The sequence below is a fragment of the Metopolophium dirhodum genome, chromosome 3 (assembly GCF_019925205.1).
Source record: "Metopolophium dirhodum isolate CAU chromosome 3, ASM1992520v1, whole genome shotgun sequence".
NCBI lineage: Eukaryota > Metazoa > Arthropoda > Insecta > Hemiptera > Aphididae > Metopolophium > Metopolophium dirhodum.
The window spans coordinates 30,066,356-30,088,182 of record NC_083562.1 but is presented as its reverse complement, the minus strand read 5'-3'; the positions used below and the strand labels follow the sequence as shown (position 1 = coordinate 30,088,182).

The 21,827-nt window shown below is 26.6% G+C and overlaps 2 protein-coding genes across 3 annotated transcripts; one reads left to right on the top strand and one right to left on the bottom strand.

Annotated features, from left to right (window-relative positions):
* Nucleotides 1-3,206: 3,206 nt before the first annotated feature.
* Nucleotides 3,207-17,596, top strand: LOC132940772 (bridge-like lipid transfer protein family member 3B). Its single transcript, XM_061008510.1, has 19 exons — nt 3,207-3,500; nt 3,581-3,782; nt 4,208-4,396; nt 5,447-5,672; nt 5,736-5,902; nt 5,976-6,135; nt 6,220-6,585; nt 6,726-6,818; nt 6,904-7,091; nt 7,181-7,421; nt 8,232-8,340; nt 8,460-8,718; nt 8,783-9,031; nt 9,093-9,373; nt 9,869-10,103; nt 10,188-10,322; nt 11,611-11,871; nt 12,383-12,711; nt 12,777-17,596. The coding sequence occupies exons 1-19, from the start codon at nt 3,457-3,459 to the stop codon at nt 12,901-12,903; spliced, it is 3,861 nt and encodes a 1,286-aa protein (XP_060864493.1). The 5' UTR covers nt 3,207-3,456; the 3' UTR covers nt 12,904-17,596.
* LOC132940775 (peroxiredoxin-like) lies at nt 17,377-21,166 on the bottom strand. Of its 2 annotated transcripts, XM_061008515.1 has the most exons (9): nt 20,977-21,166; nt 20,793-20,908; nt 20,015-20,096; nt 18,579-18,723; nt 18,381-18,516; nt 18,190-18,318; nt 18,023-18,128; nt 17,832-17,960; nt 17,377-17,657 (listed from the first exon to the last, which is right to left on the bottom strand). In XM_061008515.1, the coding sequence occupies exons 2-8, from the start codon at nt 20,823-20,825 to the stop codon at nt 17,872-17,874; spliced, it is 720 nt and encodes a 239-aa protein (XP_060864498.1). In that variant the 5' UTR covers nt 20,826-20,908; nt 20,977-21,166; the 3' UTR covers nt 17,377-17,657; nt 17,832-17,871. The 2 variants fall into 2 exon arrangements, with proteins under 2 accessions (XP_060864498.1, XP_060864497.1); XM_061008514.1 differs by lacking the exon at nt 17,377-17,657 and having other exon boundaries at nt 17,773-17,960.
* Between the last annotated feature and the right edge of the window lie 661 nt (nt 21,167-21,827).

The following is a 21,827-nucleotide window of genomic DNA, read 5'->3' as shown; positions in this document are numbered from 1 at the left end:
ACGTCTTCTGTAACTCGTCCCCGAGCTGGAACTCTGGACGTAGGTAGGTATTGAGATATTTTATGAAAATAGTCCGAATGGAACGATATGAGCTAGTGGCTGAGTAGGTACATTATAATATTTAGGTACTTATACCGTGAGGTTTTTGCGTTTTGTCCGGCAATCACTAGCTTATTTATTTTTAGTCATGTTAACTTGGTTGAATAGACATTTTTGGAATCAATAATCGTTTCAGGCGTTTGCAATTTTTCATAATTCATAGATAATTAATAATTGATTTTATAACGTTACGATAACATATTAAAATGTATGTTATTTTGTAGAATTCTGTTTTCAACTATATTAACGTTTTCTTTTTAGATTCTGAGCGGAGCGATGATTTACAATAATATTGTGTGTTTTTTAAGTTTTTTTTTATTTCTTATTTTTGTGTCTGTCATCACCTTTTAGGACAGTAAAAGTGCTTGTATTTTCTTCGACAGTATCTTTTCTGATAGGAAAGTGAATCTAGTTGGTACTTTGGGGGGGGGGGGGGGGTCAAAAGTAAAATTTTACAGTAGTTTTCAAAAACGCCGTGAAAAACAAAAGAAAAATCAAGGAAAAACGGGAATTTTTACGCTAAATTTTGGTTTTTGGTTTAACTCTAAAACAAATGACCGTAGGTACATTAAATTTTGACTGAATGTTTATATTAGCATTTTCTATACACCAAAACATTTTACAAATATTTTGACTTATTTTGAGCTATTTACGGACATTTTGAGTTTCCATTTTTTTTTAGTTTTTTCTCTATAAATATCAATAAATTTTTATTTGTTGGTTAAAAAAGCTTGAAAATTTAATAGAAGACTCCTAGTATATTGTTTCAAAGACAGATGAAAAAAATTAAAAATCCGGTCTCAATTTTTTTTTTACAAGCAATTAAAGTTCAAATAATGACAAAATACGTAAAAATGACGAACATTTGTAAATTATTTTGAGTTAGAAATTCATGAAAAATTTTCTTTTAAATCTATTATTTGAAAATGTAATACAAGATTCCTCATAAGTTTATCTACCTTTATCAGAAAAAAAATGTCACAAGAATGTCAAATTAAATTTTTATGAGTGTTTGAAATTCATATTTTTATAACATTTGATATTCACACGATTTCTCAAGTAACGATTTTCTTATTTTGTTGTAATTAAAAAACGAATGAATGTAGATACTTGACAATTTCACTGAATGTTTATTTACAATAATATCATCAAATATACTTGGTAATATCATAGGCTGACTGATCGTTTTCGCTCAGAATCGTTTTTCTTATACAATGATATTATATCATTGAATTCAAATTTAACACTATCCATTATAGTGACCCACTTGTATCCTACTGTACAGCAGAGCGACACATAGGCGCAAATTGGCTAATTTTTTTGGGGGTACTCAATGGGTTACTCCCCATAGGCCATATTGCTTAGTACCACAGAATATAAAAATTAGTACTAATTACTAGATTTTGAACTGGGGAGACTTGACCGATATTTGGGGGGACTTAGTCCCCCCTATTTGCGTCAATGGAGCGACATCTACTTACTCACCTTTTTTTTTTGTTTTTTTTCTTATAAAAATCGATAAAAATTATTCTCTCTATCAGATACCTTGGAAATGTCATACATTGTTTGCCATAAGTTAATGGTTCTTACTGTAACCAACAATAGTCTAAATAATTTATTTATAAAAAAATTTCTAATTACACGTTCAAATTTGAATGAAACTACATAATAATTAAACGAAGAATAACAATTTTTTTAAAAAAAACTTAGTTAGGTACCGATAATCAGAAAATATTTTTTTTGTGTTTTCTTTTATATAAATGTATTTAATAAAAACAATGTTTTCGACAAAAATAAAATCAAGATCCGTATTTCTAACCTAACAAAAATATTGAATTTTTAACCATATTGTTTATTACAATAATTCTAGTTAATAGTTATTATTAGGGCTGAGATTTTGATGCAGTCATCAGTCATATTTTTTTCTGGTGTTTGAAACGTTGGTCCGTAAGTATAAAATGTGTCTTGGGTGATTCTGATTATTTTAAAATAATTTTTTTTGGGAATTTTTTTGCATTTTTTGACAAATTTAACTTTAAATTATTTTTAGGGCATTTTTTGACGATTTTAGTGCTTTTTTTTAGTTTTTTAATAGTAAGTGAACAAATTTAAATGCATTTTTAAATTTTATAGTGCATTTATTGAGTTTGTAAAGTCATTTTTGCATTTTTTTTTTTTGAGATCTTTTTAGGACATTAAAATCTCAGCTTTAGTTATTATAATAATGACTAAAAAATAAATAATTATATAAGCATAATACGTAACACTAATTTATAATAATAAATAATTATATAAGTAGGTACCTATTTATTTTAAATAAATTTTTTCTCGGTCCGATTTTCTATTTATTTAGACTATTTTCCTTCGTTCTTTCAACTCTAGATTTTTTTTACTGTTTCCTCAAAAGATGTAATAAGTATTAAGTATTAAGTATGACACACATCTCGGCATTTTATTGTTTGTACACAAATAAATAATGATTTGTGATTTGTCATTGAATTAAAAATTAAAACATTGATAAGGCAAACACTCAAACTTATAATGATAACATGTTATAACACCGAGACGGAGCTGGACACTTGGGCCTTTCGGTATCGAATATAATATATACGTAATATAATAATAATATTGTTTGAATTCGAGCCTCGAGTATCATAAAATATAGTGTTCAGGAATAAGGAATTAGAAATGTATGTTTTCATTAAAAAAAAAAATAAAATTCGGTAACAATAAAAATACTGAAAAAATATTTTTCAAAATGTTTTTTTTTTGTAACAAAAATGAATAGTAAATATTAAATAATATGTTTTCATAAATGTTAATAGTTTGTGAAATAATTCTTCAATACACTCGGTATAAAATATATAGAATTATAGAATATAAACATATATTATTATTATAAGTTTTTATCGCGAATTAAAATTTTCTTATCCAAATACTTTAACCTTTAGGCTTTAGGTAATTAGTTATTTTTTCTTCATTAAAATTTAAAGTATACTTTTTTAGTGTATTTGGTTGTTTGTTATTCGCTGCGACGATTTTTATCAACACGAAATAAATCAGCTGATAACCTGATAAGTTAAAGTCATTTGATAATTGATAGCACTTGCCAGTTGCCAGCACTCCATAGTCCACACGACGTCCTCTCGACAGGCGTGAGGCGTTTAGTAACCACTACAACTTATAAAGTCTACATGTATATATTATTTCAAATTTGTACAGACACTAAAATGTTATTCGTTTGTAATATTATGGTATTATACAATCAAATATCAAATATGTGAATATAGCCAGTCGAATTTTACATTTTTGTATACTAGTTATAGAAAAGGTATTTAAATTTGTCAAATTACAGAAATGGCTTCGGTTCTTAAAAAACAAATTTTAAAACAACTATCGAGGTGAGTATTAAAAATTGAAAGTTTTCGTATATTACTATTCCCAAGTCTTATTATGTGTTGAATGTTTGATTAATATTCAGGTTCACCAAAGGCTTGAAAGAGGAAGACATAAATTTAAGTACGTTTAAAGGAGAAGGTGAATTGACGTCTTTGGAACTTGATGAAAATGCTTTAATGGATGTATTAGATGTACCGTATTGGGTACGAATAACCAGTGCCAAATGTGACAGAGTTTTCTTTCAGGTTCCATTCATGGCCATCAAGAAAGTTCCTATGTCCTTGGTAATAAATTATTGTCTCAATATTTTAATATTTGTCAGAAAAACAAAATGGTTACCCAATATTGTGTACATACATAATGTTAACAATTATAGAATTTTATTGCTTAATAATGTTGATAATTTAAAACTAGAAATTAATGATTTAAAAATAAAATAGGTACTGTGGATATATTCCCAGTTACCTAACATACCTATATTGACTTGGGAAATTTTAATTTTTATAAAAATATAAAACTTAACTGTTTTGAATTTTTTAGTTATCAATTTATCTTATCTTATTATGACAGTATTTTTTTATATTAAATAATAATAGTTTTTAAAAATGAAGTACTTTTCATTTTATTTTTCACGTAATCAATTTTAAATAATAAAAATTTTAACATAATGTACATTTTTATGATTAATTACCTATATTATATTTTGTAGACTTTAGACAAAGTTTCAGTTGAAATTGAGACTTGTGATAATGTGGAATCAATGGCAATGAGGGAAAATGTACAGACTGTACAACCAGGAAAATATAAATTTATAAATCAAGTTATTGATGGCATGACTATACAAATTAATGAAGTTAATATTACTTTTAAAGATCCTGCTTTCCATGCTTCTGTTCAGGTAAAACTTTTTTGTTGTAAATAATTTTTGCCTATAGGTACAAAAAAAATAGAATTCCATATAATTATTTCTTTATCTATACACATTTAACGCAACTATACTTAAAATTATATTGTGTTAATAGTAATTGTTATCTTTTTATTTGATTTTGATTTAACCCTGACAACGATTATTGGTACCTATCTATTTTTATTTGTAATCACCCAGTTTTAATGTTATTCATTATTATACCTATTCAAAAAGCTGTATTAAAGAAAAATGTTTTTTCAAATAACTATCATGCATACTTACAATTATAACATATTTAATAACAACCTAAGTAATTATGTTACAAAAATTGTACTTATCAATTAATTTTTATTGATTTGTTTGAAAATCGTATTTTTATTTATTTTTTAAAATTGAATTACATATTTAGGTACTGTGTACTATATATAAAATATATATATTTTTTATGACAATTAACTATACAATTTTTAAGTTGGTATCAATTTTGTATACATAAACTAATTAATCTGGATATGCAGTTTATCATATTAATGAAACTTTTTCCTTATTTTGAAGAATACTAACAGTTTTTGATTATTGATTAACCCTAGATCACTTACCATGTGTCAATGTGACGAACCTTGATCATTTTATTGTTACTATTGTCTATTTTTAGGAATTTTATCTAATATCATTAAACCCCCCTTCCCCTTGTATCTCTCATATATTATGTTGTATATCTATCTCGATAACAGAAAAATGAAAATAAAATAAAATAAATATTATTTACAATAAAGTTATCCAAGAGTTTAATTATTGTGTTTTTATTAATTATATTTTTGATTTATTAAATTGAACCAATTAAAAATAGTTAATTGTTCATAATATTTATAGTATTCGTCATATTGGCAAATGGTTAGAAACAAAGGCGGATAAATAAGATTAGTAATTTAAATTAGTTAATGGCATTAACATAAAATAATATATAGTTTTGTTGTAATGTTAATAATGGTTAAGTCAAAATCAATAAAATATCAAACTAAATTAATTTTTATATTTTAGATTTTGAAAATATTAGTTCAATCTAAGTCTCCTAACTGGGAGTCTACAAATCTTAAGACAACAAGACTAAAAAATGAACAGAAAACGCAAATATTGATATTTAAAGAATTGACTTGGCAGATGATACGAATCGAATTATATTCTACTAATGATCGAAATAAACCTCCTATTAAACTATTCACTAATGATATAATTTGTCGGTTAACTATTAAGAAGAGGCTTTCAGGTAGACATAGTTAAAATTATGATGTTTTTAGTATATTCCTAATCAAAACTAATTTTGCTTTAGATTGTTTTATTTTGGGATGCAAGTTAGCAATTTTAATTGAAGAGTTATTGTGTGTTTTTACTGATTCTCAAATGAAAGCAGCACTCCATTATATAGATTCATTAGCTGGTGTTGTAAAAAAATCAACAGATCTTTCTCGCAAGAAAAAAGCAATTAGAAAACTAGAAGTAAATAATTAATTAAATTAATACAACTTTTATAAATATATTCTACACAATAATGTATATGTATGCTTTTCAGTGTTTACCTGAATATCAAGCTCAATTAGATCAGGAAAAGAGAGGAAAATTTGTTTCAAGTTCAAAAAGTTCATGTTTATTTAGTTTTCATGATGTAATTGAAACATCATATCATTTTGTTGCACAGAAAATTAATCTTCATCTTAGTGATGATCCTGGAAGTAAGATATGTTTTGTTAGACTTTTAATTGAATACAATAAATTATAAGTTATAAGATTATAACCAAAATGTTTTAATGTTTTAGGTCGTTCATTACATCCAGATTTACAAAAAGGTGGTTCAATACAAATTGAAGTAACTTGTTTTCAAGTTGATCTATATCCTTATCATTTGGCCGATAGTGATCGATTACATTGGGGTCTTTACAAAAAAGCAAGTTCATCATTTTTTCAGTGGTTAAAAGATTCTCAGTCTGAATTTTGGGAAAATCTGTGTACATTAACGAGAGAGAATTTCCAAATTCCTGACATTCAAAAAGGAAATGTTACTAAATATTTAAAAGCTCAATATTCAAAGCTGATGACCAGTTGCACAGTTCTAAGAATGTCTGACTTTGTTGTATATAGGGTCCAGTCAGGGAAAAAACAAGATCAGATTGCTTTTATTAAAGGTATTTTTGAATATAATATAAATGTACCTAGTAATTAGTCAATTAATTTGTAAACTATATACAAGTCAGTAAAAAATAAAATAGGTACTATTTTTTTGATTATATTCATTGTAACATGTATTATTTGTATAATTTTTTAGGCGATAAAGAACGACATAAATTACCTCATGATTCTAAAGTAATTCATGCAGAATTTACTTATTATTATTATCCTGGAGATGTGGCATTCCCTTGTAAGTCATGTTTTGATTTACATAGTAAAATAAGTAATAATATAATTATTAAAAACTTATTTAAAAATTTAAAAATTATTTTCAGTACCGCCATCAAAATTTTATGCACAATTAAATCCAGTACAAATGAACTTTGACGCATTAACTGTATTATGGTTAAATACATTTGCATTGAATGTTTATAAATCATTAATGACTACAAATGTAGCAAACCAAGATAATTTAGGCAATATGATATATTTTGATATACTCGTTGAAGCAATTATGCCTCGTGTAAGTAATCAATTAGTTATCAAAATGATTATCAATTTTAAAAACTCCATTAAAAATGTTTTGTTCTATAAACAAATATTATTTTACAGTTTATATTTGAAGAAGAAAAACTTTGTAATAATCAAAAGGATCGTCCCAAATCATTAAATTTACAAACCAGTCGAGCTACTTTGAGTAATGTCCGTAGTAATGAACATGGCATGTCAAGATCTGATTTAGCTAATTGTGTTAATGGTTTGCAATTTGCATCTCTTTTCTATTCTTCTGAATATCCAGCAAAAGATGGAGATTATCATCCTGTGACAGAAAAATTATTAAACCATGCTCAAGGTAAAAAAAAATTAAGGATGTCGCTCAGATGTAAAATATACTCCGTCATACAGTAGATCATTACCATCAAACCAACCCTTCAAAATTAGAAGATTTTTTCAGTTTTAAATTATTCCAAATCTGATGACTGATGATAGACAAAAATAAACAAATAAATAAAAAACATTGTCATCATTCCGCTCAGAATCTAATATAAATGTATAATAATATTAAGTTCCTACCAACTTAGTACTAAAATGTGGATTTTTATATTTGCTTTGCAAATTTTAATACTTATTTCAGTTGTTGTAATGAACAATAATTACTTTTTATAAAAAAATGTATAATTTTTTCTAATTTAAATTAAGCAGTTAAATCATGATATTAACTTTGACTCCATTTGTATTTTATACAAAAATAGACCTTTTTTCTGTTTATTAGTGGAATCCTAGCAGGGATTGCTTTCGCATTGCTTCCACCTGGCCCCATACATAGTACTTTATTGACATGTGTGTGAGTGCCCTGCTATTTCTTTTCAGTATATTCACACACACTAATGATGACTTATTACACGCACTTAGAAAATTGCATAAATCATTAAGTCTATTGAATCTGCTTTAACTAATAGGATTGTAAACTAATGATGTAGTGTAGGTAAACAATTTCATTAAATTTACACTACAATTTATATTTTGTACCTAGGGTTAAGTAAGGTTTTGCCCTTACCAAAATAAAATGCTATTCTGCTTTACATGGCTTGAAACTCTGTATATAATTTATTTAAATAATTTTAATTCATAAAATCAAAACTCAAAACTTATATTGGTTTAGATAATGATGATGTGCGAGCATACCCAGATAATATAACAGTTTTTTCATTAGAAGAGTTCACAAAAGAATTAAGCCAAGAACTTTTGTGGATCGAAGCTAAAGATATTTGGTATGTTAAATAATGAATATTAATTTAAAAAATAGGTTAGATATTTTATAGCTTATTAATGTAGTATGTGCTTGTAGATATTTATTTTTAATATTAACTCATTTTATGATGTATATTAGGTGTGTGCGATTAGATCCTGTTTGGGGTGATTTTTATGGTGCCAGAGCAGTTGGATCTACACCAGTACCTTTTCTTGAAGCTTTTCCCCTTACCTTATGGGTTCAGCCACCTACTCTAACACAAAAATCTGAAGTTTATAACAGGAGCTTAAAATATGGTGATATGACAGTGTTATGTCATGTTCCAAATTTAATCAGCATACAAATCAATCATTTTCAATATCTTTTTCTTTTGCGTGTGGCTGATGCAGTTGATGAAGTTAGCACTTAGTTAATTTTATAATATAATGTAGACCTATTAAAAATAATTTATACATATTTAGCTGGCTACATATATTGTTGCTGATCAACATAGCATAGTGGGAAGTAAAAAGAGTGGATCATTTGTATTTGCTGCACTATTTGCTCAAGTTGAAATAACATTTGTCACTAGTGCTCAGTTAGATACATTGGGCAAATCTGGAGGTGTTGATGATGTAAGCTCAAGTGTTGTGGCAGATTCATCAAGTATAGCAACTCAAAGTGGTCATAGTGCGCAATTGAGCAATAATATACATACCGCTACTTATGAGGTTTAATATTTTTAAATAGCTTTTAGCTTTATATTTTTAAATATTAATTTTTTTCTCTAAGGATGTTGGGTACGTGTACGATATGAGCCAAGCTTTCAGAATACCTATGGCTATATCTGGAGCCAGTTCTAAACGAAAAGAATTTATGTCGCAAAAGTCAGCTTCTGTTGTGTATGATAATGTCAAAGAAATGTCTCAAATAAAAATGGCAGAATCAATTACGTCAGATATTAATTTACCATCTTTCAAAGGCATGAAGAAACGTTGGTTTAATTTCGGAGCATCTGTTGATATTGCAGGAAAACAAAATATAGACGATTATAGTGATAATGTTTCAGTTAGGTAAATAACAGATCATTAAAGAGCTGCAATACCAACATTTGTTTTTTTGTCTGTCTTGCATGTAATATAAATAATACAAATGTATTCTGTACTTCCGCTATTACAAATCTCTAGTTCAGTTTAGGTCAAATTGGCTTGTTAAACGTTAAAAAAGAAGAATATTTACTGTGCATTGGCCAGATAGTTTTAAGATTTTTAATATTTAGATTTTTTAAGAAGTTACTTGTTGTTAAATTAAAAGACGCTTATTTTGATATAAAATTAAATCATTAAAAAAACCAGGCGGTCAATGTACATTAAATATCTGTCTTTATAAAATGTATAATAGGTCATGTTGCCCTAAACTGAATAAGATAGTTATAATTGAAGAAGTATGGTATACCTTTTTTGCTACATTGCGTGCAAGACTAACATAAAAAACAAATATCGTGGCCCCTTAATAAAATGTAATTTAGTTCCAATTATATGATACTAATAAGTAATAATACATTTTAGATCTGATATGAGTTCAGATAGTGAAAGTTTAATGGACTTGAGCATAGACACAAATGATGGTGCTGATGTAATGTTTAAGTTTCCTTCAGCCCAAAGACCAAAAGGTGGATTTATTAAAAATATTGAAATGGCTTCTGAAGCATTTGATGATATTTTTGGAGGAGGAGAATTAACCCCACCAACCACTTCTAGTGAAAGAGATTCAATTGGAAGTTCTATAAAACGAAAAGATTTGGTAATATTTATTTTATAGTATAATTTCATAAATTAATTAAATTAAATAGTAATGTACCAAATATACATTTTGTTTGTATTTCAGATTGCTATAACCACTTTGAAATTTGGACGAGTTGAAATTTTACATCAATCAGAAGGTCTCAATTCAGTTGTTAAATTACAAGTCACAAATGTTAGTACAGAAGAGTGTCCATATATTCCATGGGATGAATTTCAGGTATTTTATTGCATTATTACTTGTATGCAATATTTATTTTTTATTTTTATTAAACCTTTTAATTTTTTTCTCTTTAATACCGCTGCATGTTTCAATTAATCAGGTCAAAATAATATATTACTCTTTTATATCAAGCAAGTGGTTTGTCTTCATTTTCATATATAACTAAATTTTATCTTGTGGGAAATATTTTAAAATACATATATAACAGGGATATTGAATTATTATATTAACAGCTTAACACAATTTGAATACTGTCCTTAGTTTAATCAAGTTAATGATCATGAATAATATAATATCATGAATTGCTTGACAATTACATGTTTAAGTAAATAAGTTTACAAAAAATGTTTTAAAAATTAGTTTAAAATTTAAATTGATTTATTTATTAGATGGTTTGAAAAATGTACCAGCATTATACCTTGTATATATAGTATATATAATATATAGGTATATACAAATTTCCGTTATTGTGTTTATTTCTTCTAATAGCATATTGGACTCTACTGAGAAAACTTAAAATATTTAAGAGGGGTAGTTATTAATGTATAAACTATAATTGCATGACCATTATTGAGTTTAATGTTCACTTTGTTTTAATTTTATCATTTGCCTTTGGAATGCAATGGGTGTGCTTACACAAATAATTTGCTGTTCATTTCACAGCATAAGAAGGTACTCATAATAACTAATTTCTGGATAAATTTGTTTTTTCGATCTTATGACTCATTTGTATTATTATCAGCTAAATTATATTTGATTTTATTTATGCAAAGAAAATGTCCTAATTTAAAAGATCGACAAAACAACAAATAATATAGTAGCACACATAATATTAGACTAGCTAGATAGCATTGTTACATTTTAGATTTTAGGCGCAGCTAAGACTCATATATTGTAATTTGTAGGATAAACATTATAATTTTTTATTTTTAGTGAATTTATAAAATATGTTATAGTTGTCTAACTTTGTTCTATCAATTTTCTACTATATTACCTACTCTATAAGTTATGACTTAAGACTATAATAATAAAAAAAAAATAAAAAAAAATTTTATTTTTGTATTTTATAAATTAATTTATAATTAATACTATAATAATATAACTAATACATGGATTAGAATTATTGAATATATACAACAGAAGAATTCCCGTAAAACATATTAGAAGTGTTATGTGTTCCCATTACACTCTGCCCTGGTTGCGCCTAAAATTAGATTATTTATTAAAACTGAAAATTATACATAATATATTTTATTGTATGAAAATGTATTCATTTATTGACTAGGATAAATTTACAACCAGAACACGGGATTGGAATGAAGTTGAAGGTGTCGCAGGTTTACCACAGATACCTAGGGTAATGGTTCGATTAGAACACAATATTATGCCCCAACGTGATGAAAAACTGATTAATTTGGATGAATGGAAAAATGACAATCTTACTGCAAAGATTAACAATGTTTCTTTGTCATTGAATGCAAACTCGTTAACCAGTTTAGCGGACTTTTTTGTTGACGAACATCCATCAAAATCACTACCATTTGAGGTCTGTGAAAATTGCTTATTATAGAAGACGTGATACCTGCATGTGTTGTCTCTGTCTTACAAGTGCGTAACATAGCAAATTCTACACAAAACAGAACGCGTGTAGTTCCTTTAGTTAAAAAATTAGAGTGAATTGATCTCTTATAAAATCTAAAGGTAAGATTATTATCTAGACAATCTCATGGGCTTTTTATTATATTTTAATTTCAACCTGTTATGAGATTTTAAAATTAAAAATTTATTATACATCTTATACTCATAACTTGCTTTAAAATTAAAATATACTAAAAAGCCCATGAGGTTGCCTAAAAAATAATCTTAACTTTTAGATTTTATAAGAGGTCAATTTACTCTAATTTTTAAATTAACGGAGAGCTACACTTATTTTTCTGAGCATAAAATTTGGTATGTTATTTATGCACTTGTAAGACGGAGCAGACAATACATGCGGGTATCACGTTCTCTTAATATTACCATTTAAAATAATATCTAAATTGTCTTTATTTTTTTAGGCAACTATTGAAAACACGACGATTAAACTATGTAGTCCAACCCAGAATGATGCTTTACAGGATGAAACAAGCTTAAAACCAACAGATACAGAAATTCGTCTTAGTAGGTTAAAAGTCAAACGCACTAATGATGGTTTAGTTTGTGTGGAACCAATAAAAGAAAATTGTGATAGTCCTGATAGCAGTAATCAGCTAATAGAAGTAATGGAAGAATTTAAAAAAGTTACTATTGAAAATGAATACCTTCATAGAAAACTAGGTACTCTTGAACGATTAAAAGAAGAGAATTTAGAATTGCGTCGGTTTCAAGATGAAAACAGAAATCTAAAGTTGGTAGCATTATTTTGTGATTTTGATATAAATATTTATTAATAATGCCATAATTTATTCACAGAATATTGCTAAGTGAGGCACAAGATAACATTAGTAAGTTGTTGGGAGAAAAACAAACTCTGTTGGATCAGGTACATGTTTTAAAAGAACCTAAGACTAATATGATAGTGACTTCCTCGAAAAGATAGCGTACGTGTTGGTGCTTTACTTGCACGAACGATAGATCACCAGTATGACTGTTATAAAACAAGGTTTTGTATTTATATTGTTGTTTTGTGTTATTGTTATTTGATATATTTTTTTTATATAGTAGTATAAGCTTGAAAACATGGGTGCAGTATCTGATTATTAAATGTCATATTCTCCATGATCTCAAAAACAAAATGATTAAAAGGTTAAAAGTAATTCAAGTAACAACATCCACATACATTTCTTTTCATTGATAAGTAATTGTACTTATTATTTGATGCTTACAATTTGCAAATGTGATATTGTTGTGGTAGCAACAATTAAAGATTTTTTATATCTACATTGGTTGCAAAATATTTTCTTTTAATTTTCTCTTATGCATATCATATGTTTATTTAAATATCTTATAATTAAGAGAAAGGTAAAAACCCAGAACATTTGTGTTTTATGAATTAATTTTGTGTCTCCATCCTGTGTGTTATAAGTAAACATGACTGGTATGCATGCTTGTTTTATTAAACTATTAATACTGGTTTGAACTGAGACAACCATACCTTTAACTATTTGTAGAAATAATGATTCTGCTATTATGTTTAAAATATTTTAGCTTAAAAACTTTTCTGGTTCATTGTTAATTAGGTAAAAGAAAAAAATATGTACAGTGTTTAAAATATGAATCGATTAAGTGAAGTTCTTGAATTTTCTGTGATTTCGATGATAAATATCATATAATATATTATAGGTACTATATACATTATACATATTTTATATCTTACACTATTGTGTGACAAACTGTCATCACAATTTGTTATATAATTTTACTTTGCTGGTTTTATTCATCTTCATATTTCTATAATTATTTATCTATATTGTATATACAGGGTAATTCTTTTTCCGATCTACACTCATTATCTCAAACAGCATTAATGTTTTTGAAAATATTTACATAACTTTAAGTCGTTATAAAACATTAAAAAAAATAAAAATATTATATTTTTAATTACATATTCTAAAGTAGAATATTTTTACATAAAAAATATTCTGTTTTTTTTTTTTTTGTTATAAATTCAAATTACGAAGAAAATGTTTATGCTTTTTGAGATAACAATTAATCATTAATGAGTGTTTACTGTTAAAAGAATCAACCAGTATATTGCCAATAAAACTTGGATCTAACCAACTTCTGTTTTTAATTATTTTAGTATTGTTTTTAATTTTAAGCCATACAAAGGAATGCTTACATGAATAATAATTAAGATTCATATTTTATTAAGTAGGTTTTTTTCATAAGACTGTTTCATCTTATTTACTCTAAATTAAATACAAAAAAACCAAATTTGTTGTGATTAAAATTATGTTAAAATGTTTTAAGCATTGTTGTTTCTTGTGATGTTAATTGTAAAATATTACTCTATATTATTTAATCATTAGAATATTTAACTTCATTAAATTACAATATTACATTATTATATAGCATGTCTTATGTTGTACCTATTTGTAATAAAAAACCATCTTTCTCTATGACCCCATTACTTTAAAAAAAAAAAATATAGTGTATTGTGCTATGTAATGTGGTGCTATACTACTGTTATTATTTCTATAATATTCTTGTTTAATATTTCATTCTAATCATATTTTTGATAATTTTTCATCGACTAGTAGGTATCAAATGTCTATTACCATTATGTTTTTACATTATGACCTGACTGTCTAAAGACATTTGACCTTTAATATTTTGATTAAACTGTTTAATTCTAACGATTAAAACCTATGATTAATTAATATTTTTACATTTTTAGCCTAAAAATTTTACTGAACTAATTTCTTATTCCAATATTTAAAGAATCATAATTTTTTATAATTTATGAGGATTTTTTTTTGTCCAAAATAAGCTTTATTTATGTTGAGGTGATATAACGTAACCTAATATACATAAAAGAATTTCAATGTAATTCACCATTTAAAATTAATATCTTATAATACTTATGCCGGGTTTTTAGTGAACCATTAAATTTAATAAATTATTTATGTAACCCAGCATTAATCTATTAAAACTTTACTGAAAGATTAAAATTAGATTTATATTTGATAGGACTGTCTATTTTTAATTTATTTTATAACCACTGATCATTATATTATACAATATTAACAATAGTATACTTAGGGCCAGTTGTACCATCCACGGTTAAACTTCGATTATGCTTATTCAGCTGATAACAGATATTTAACCGGGCAAATTCAGCCAATTAAACTCCGGTTTAACTTTAATCGAAGATAGTACAACTGGCCCTTAAGGATGTTAAGTTTAATATTACTACATGATACATTTAAGGAATGAAGAATTTGAAAATTTGAAAATACTATACATATTAAATATAAGTAAAAATGTGGGTAGGTACTTAAATAACATGTTTTTTTTTTTTGAGAAATGAAATGAACTGATTACCATTTTTTGATGTATACCTATTAATATAAAATATATGATTTCCATGCTTATAATATATTAGACTGGTTTGAAATTGGGAATGGATATTCTTTGACCCCTCCCTACTAAATATGCACACTGTATACACTACACATAATTATATGGATGTCCATGTTTGTATACATTTCTTATTTAAAAAAGAATATCATTCAATATGTTTTACTTACCTTATATCTTAAGTACATTTTTTTTTTATTGTTATCACTTATTATGAATCATATTATGATTTCCACTCAGTGGCTGTGGGATAATTAATTTTAAAATAATTTTCAAAGTTTACTTATCTTAGAATTTATTTTAATCAAAGTAATAATTACTATATTATATTGTATCTATTAGTGTTATTTTAAATCTTACCGCAATTATTACTTGACTTTGACTTACCATTTCTATTATACTCTGGCCTCTGATGTTCGCCTATTTATTCATTGTTTTATATTCAATATTTTGTTATTATATATATTTTAATTTTAATGTAATTACATTTTTTTTTAATATACTGTTATTACGCAAATTCAAATTTTGTTATATTATCATTAAATACCGGATTTATATGTTTTTACATATCGTTACTGGGTCTATGCAGTCTTATGAGAGTAAAAAATGTGGATGATTTGTTCAATTCTGAATGCATAGAAAAAAGTTTTTTTTGCATATTTGAGAATATTTTATGGGTTAGAGAATATTTAACTCATTTAGCATATTTTGGAATATTTCGTAAATTGTGAGAAAAAATTTGTATTTATTTTTAATTTTAATATTACGGTACCCAGAAAAAATTTTTTTGAACATTTACAATTTTTTATTTTATCATTTCCAACTCTTACTAAAGTGCAATAATTTTCCATTAGAATACGAAACTTTAAATACCTAATAATTAACTCACTATTAATATAAAATTGAAAAAAAAAAAAATTTTAAATGCATATTTAAGTAAATATAATGATGTTTATTGATTATTTTAGCATATTTTTTAAATTTTTAAGAGACTATAATGAGAATAATTTAAGGTTTTTTCGAGAATATTAGCATCATATTTAAGGTATTTTAAGAGAATATAAATCCAGTCTTTAATTATCATAATTTTAAAAAGAAAAAAACCTTAATTATTTGAGTCTACATATTTTGTTGTGAATTCTATTTGATAAAATTGTATTGTTGATTTAGCACATATAGTAAGAGCAGTTGTTACCAACTAAATAATCTATATTTAAATATATAAGATAATTTGATATTGGTATGTAGCCGTGGACAGATATCTTCGATAGAAAGCCAAACCCCAGTATTGTTTAAACCAGGATTAAAGGTACCATCAGGACTTTTTTGAATTGGTATTTTAATGTTAAATATAAATAGAGGGTGGGGAAGGGTTAACACACTCCGCTGTAGTCGTCAATCTAATAATATAATGAAATAAAATATGACATATGTTATTTTAGAGGCACTCCGTAAATAAATTGCTTACATACAGACGAAGGGAGATGTTACAACACAAAAACACCCCAACCCAATAAACAATTATTCCTAGTTCCTACAGCTAAAAGCAGTATGTCAACAGTACACACAGTTACTGCATTCACAGATAAAACTCGACACATTTTTTTTTTCTTTTATTGAACTTAAGCCCGGCAACTAAGGCCATTAGCTGTTGTAGGGGTTATGAACTGTGGTAGAGGTAAGGTTGGTACGGTGGGTTGTTTTTTACGGTTGTTACGGTAGGTAGCAAACATGTGTATGTGTGGCAAGGTATTTAACTACTATGAACCCGGGTGGGTCACCCATCCGGAAACTAGTAGCTGTGGCTGTTACTTACTTCCAGTCGCATTCCGCGACTGGTAGCAGCCAACACACCATGCCAAGCCACTCAACACATTTAATACGTTTACTGTAGTAAATATTTAATTTAGTACATGTATATGTATCTGTTTAAATAATATCTGACAGGATACTGGCTGGGTATTGGCCATTTATAAATATATAATACACATTTTACCATAGTTGCAAACTTATTATTTATTTAACAAATTAAAATTACCACTTACCAGTTAGATTTAATGTATTTAATTCAAGTGGCACACATTCATAATAATCAAATGCGGGGTTGTACTAAAATTTAATAAGCAACTATACTCTGTCCAGTGAGAGTAAGCGCCACAGGTCAACAAAAATCGGTTTTATTGCGCATTCCAGGCAACACCTTGCCATACGGAATCCGGTTTCGATATCAGGGTGACGCAGGGAGATACACAGAACTGGCGCATTCTTTAGCTGGACAGAATATACATCATATTTAAAGGACTGTTAGCTCACTATTAATTCATTAAAATATGTTGAGTGATTGTTCATGCAACCTCCCCGAGTATTAAAGTGTAAACAAACTAAGTGAAATCTTAACCAATAATTTTTTATTTTAAAATAATATTTGTATTAATTTTTAAATACTTTTAATTATTTTTGAGTACTTTCAGTATTGAACTATAATTCACTTGTTAACTTTATCAAAATATTCCTTTGAAAGATTTGGATCTGGTTTAATAGTTGGACTATTTGGCTTCCAGTTCATGGGACAAACTAAATCATAAAATCATATTTAAATAATAATAATGTAAATTATAATTTAAAACAGTTTTTACCTTCTCCGTGTTGGTCAACAAATTGGAAAGCTTGAACAAGTCTTAGAACTTCATCTACACAACGTCCTACTGGCAGATCATTAATGGTAATTTGTCTTATTATTCCCTGAAATTACATGGTAAAATTTAAACATATTTCATTAGGAATAAAAATATTTATTACTTACTTTAGGGTCTATAATAAAAAGGCCACGGAGTGGTATACCGTCAGGTTCAATAAGAACATCATAGGCTTTGGCAATTTCCTTTTTATAATCTGACAATAGTGGATAACACAGACCACCCAAACCACCATGCTATAACAAATAAATAGATGAATAGGAATAAAATTAGTTTTTTTATATATAATGCAAACAACCTTTCGAGGGGTGTTAACAAATGCTAAATGTGAAAAATGTGAATCACAAGAACATCCAACTATATTTACACCAATTTTTTTAAATTCATCAATGTGATCACTAAATGACACTAGTTCAGTTGGACAAACAAATGTACTGGAACAAAAACATAAAAATAATTACTTTCTTCTTGATTTATTATAGCAAATATAACTTACAAATCCAAAGGGTAAAAAAATAAAACCAAGTATTTTCCCTTAAAATCTGATAGTTTAATATCTTTTATTTGTCCATCAATGATTGCTTTACCCTCAAATTGGGGTGCTGCTTCTTGTACCTTAATATTAAACACCGGAGATGTAGCTGAGAAACAACAAATATAATTAAATAAAATAATTAATAAGATAACCTTAAATAATAATAATAACTTTTTGAATTAGATTAAACTTTCAAGATACAATTATTATTAACTACTAATAAATACTATAATACCAGTCTAAAATACTGATTCATATATTATGAGAATATAAATCCATATGATCAACAAATACCTTTACTTTACATTATTTGGTCGATTATTATTTACAATGGACAATCAGCATTCTAATATATTATAATTAATAGAGATACGACGTTGATGACTTGCATTTTTTTGTTTTTAACAAAATTTATTTTTATTTTTACATAATTTTTTTCATATAGATTATTTTTCGTAGTTAATGTACATTGAGGCATTGTTTTTTAAATTTTGGATTTTAAAAAAAAATTATTACTATTATTATTATTATTATTATTGGAGAATTATTGTTGTGATTATATTGATCGCGTACCGATACAGATTAAGGGCCGTTCTTACAATGTCCGGTTAAATTTAATCGACACTTAACCGGCCAAATTCTGAAGGTAATAAAATCTATTATCACGTGATAAACGTTAACCGACACTTAACTGGACATTGTAAGAACGGCCCTAAGGCACAATTTCCAAGGCCCGGCTAGTCGTAATGGCCGATTGCTGCGACCAGCCACAATATAGAATTCTTGTGGTACAGTAGTCTTCGGCCACAAATTAATTTAATGCAGTTCTATAGCAGAGTAGTCGCTTGTAATAAATGATAATAAATTATTGCTATATTTATTTTCAGTGATTTTCATTCGGAAAAACAATAAAAACCAATTCAAATATTTTTAATTTATTTTATATATTTTTTTTAACTATAAATTAAACTAAAAATGTTTATGTTTCAATTTTTCAATTCATATTTAATTTACTTTGACACCTAAGAAAATATTTCAGGAATTTATTTTTTAGGGCATTAAAGCATTTCATTTTATTTTATTTTTTAGGTTATCTACAGACTATCTCTCATAATTACTTTTTATTAACCTGATTTATTTACAATTTCATCTCAACATAACTACAAAAGCCATTATTTTATTTCTTTGACAACTATTCTGACAGTTCTAACAAAATTAATGAACCAAATTTACAAAAGACAAAGAAAAAATGACAAGAAAAAATGACTATAAAGACATAAAGTATAGTTATGTAACTGTTGAGTAATCATTTTTAATGAGTAACAAAAGCTAAAATAAAAATTAATCTGTGATACTGAAAAAATTAGATTACTATATAATATTTAATTCATACTTACAAAATGACCGTGTAACTGAATTAGTAATTGAAATTTGTCTAAACTTTGGAATATTCTGGAAATTTTGCTGTGCTAAGCGAACCTGAAATAAATAAATAATTAGAACAAATCAACAATTTAATCTATCTGTTTACTAATAGGAAATTACATAAAAAAATATTTTTTCTGTCTACAATCAGTGTAAAAAGCAAAGCTAACCTAACGCTGTTATCATAGAAGTGTTTAAGTGTCAAGCCATTTTTGGCAATGGTCAAACCTGCAAATTTAAATTAACTAAGAAAATGAAAACTAATTTTTAGAATTTTTGTTAGTAGTGTGAGAACTAATTTCATAAAGAAACTTCCCATAAAATTACTATCAGCTAGATTTGTGATCTCTGAACAAGATTGTGATTGTTCAACTAAGGTTGGAAGCTGGGAACTCGAGAAAAACAACATACATTGCAATTTGCAGCCACGCTAAACTTCTCAATTTTAAAAAATGAAATTTCCTTAACAATTTCAAAACTCATGGTTTGTTATCAGAATTTAGGTGACCTATCGATAGCTTATATTAAATTCAACGGTCCTGAAACGCATAAGTAAAATACAACAAAATCGGTTTAGAATGTCAATTGTCGATCTAATTATTCATAACAGCATATTATGTATCAGAGAAAATAGTTAGCTTCGGCAATACTTCCCACCTACTCTCAACAACTAAAATTTTTGTGTTGTTAGAGAAAAAAAAATGGTACTTAAAAAGTAGGTAGATTATAAAATTAAAAATGTTTGCTTACTGTTGAAACCGCAGATGCAAATTTTCTAAACATGATGTTGATTGACAATAGTCAATTATCAATCGCAGATACGACGTCACACTAGGACTTAAAGTTTAGGGAGACGATTTATGGAACTGAAAACAATTTACATTTGTGAGTAAAGGTAAATTACGCAAGTTATGTAACCAAATGTAACACGAACCCTATGAAATGATGAGCAGATGTAAATATAATATGTCAATATGATAATTTGTTGTGTAAGTTGTATTGTACCTATAGTGATTCACTAGAAATAAAAAAAAAAACCAACTAAATAATATACAGAGAGGTAAGTAGTAGGTAGTTATATTAATATATTCCGTGGTAGTAGGTTAATAATTATTAGAATAAATTTTTTTTTTATCAAATCTAAAACTTTATCAATCGGTTGATATGGAATATGGATAAGCGTGTTATTTTTAAACTATTCAATTAAACTTTAATTTTAAATGTAATTCCATTTTTAATTGATATAGACACGTTAATTTATTAATCTAAATGCTATTATAATAAAATCACAAATGTTTATATTTCTACTCTCAGTAAAAAACTGGTACAGGCTTGTTTGGAAACATTTTTGACCCGGGGCATTTTTATCCGTAATTATGGACTATGGTTGTCACGGGCATAACTCACACTTAATTACATAAATAGTCCATAGATACTAAATAGCCAAGTGGCTCTAACTTTCCGAAAATATTTCTCTAATGTTTTGTTCACAACTATTATAATGTTATATACCACAAAATGGTTCAAATCTAAATAGGTAATAATTGTTGTACCTACTTCCAGAGAACATAGAATTCTCGGCAGCACGCTAAGCTAATGAGCCCCTCCAAATTAAATGAGCATTCATCAATGATTTCTTTTCTTTCGTCCATTTAAGTTTTGAACTAATAAATATTAAAAATCCATTTCCAATATTTGTTTTTGCCTAATATATAAGTACCTAATAAGGATTAAAAAATTCTTTGTTTGCTACTCTATATAAAGTCGTTAGTATTATCTATCTAT

Excerpts from the sequence above, each read along its gene's own strand:
- LOC132940772 (XM_061008510.1), top strand. The coding sequence starts at position 3,457 with ATGGCTTCGGTTCTTAAAAAACAAATTTTAAAACAACTATCGAG. Across the intron at positions 9,374-9,868 it reads AGTGATAATGTTTCAGTTAG|ATCTGATATGAGTTCAGATA; the intron begins GTAAATAACAGA and ends AATACATTTTAG. Across the intron at positions 10,323-11,610 it reads TTCCATGGGATGAATTTCAG|GATAAATTTACAACCAGAAC; the intron begins GTATTTTATTGC and ends TTTATTGACTAG.
- LOC132940775 (XM_061008515.1), bottom strand. The coding sequence starts at position 20,825 with ATGTTTAGAAAATTTGCATCTGCGGTTTCAACA. Across the intron at positions 18,724-20,014 it reads TTCAGTTACACGGTCATTTT|CTACATCTCCGGTGTTTAAT; the intron begins GTAAGTATGAAT and ends GTTGTTTCTCAG. Across the intron at positions 18,517-18,578 it reads TTTTTTTACCCTTTGGATTT|TACATTTGTTTGTCCAACTG; the intron begins GTAAGTTATATT and ends TTTTTGTTCCAG.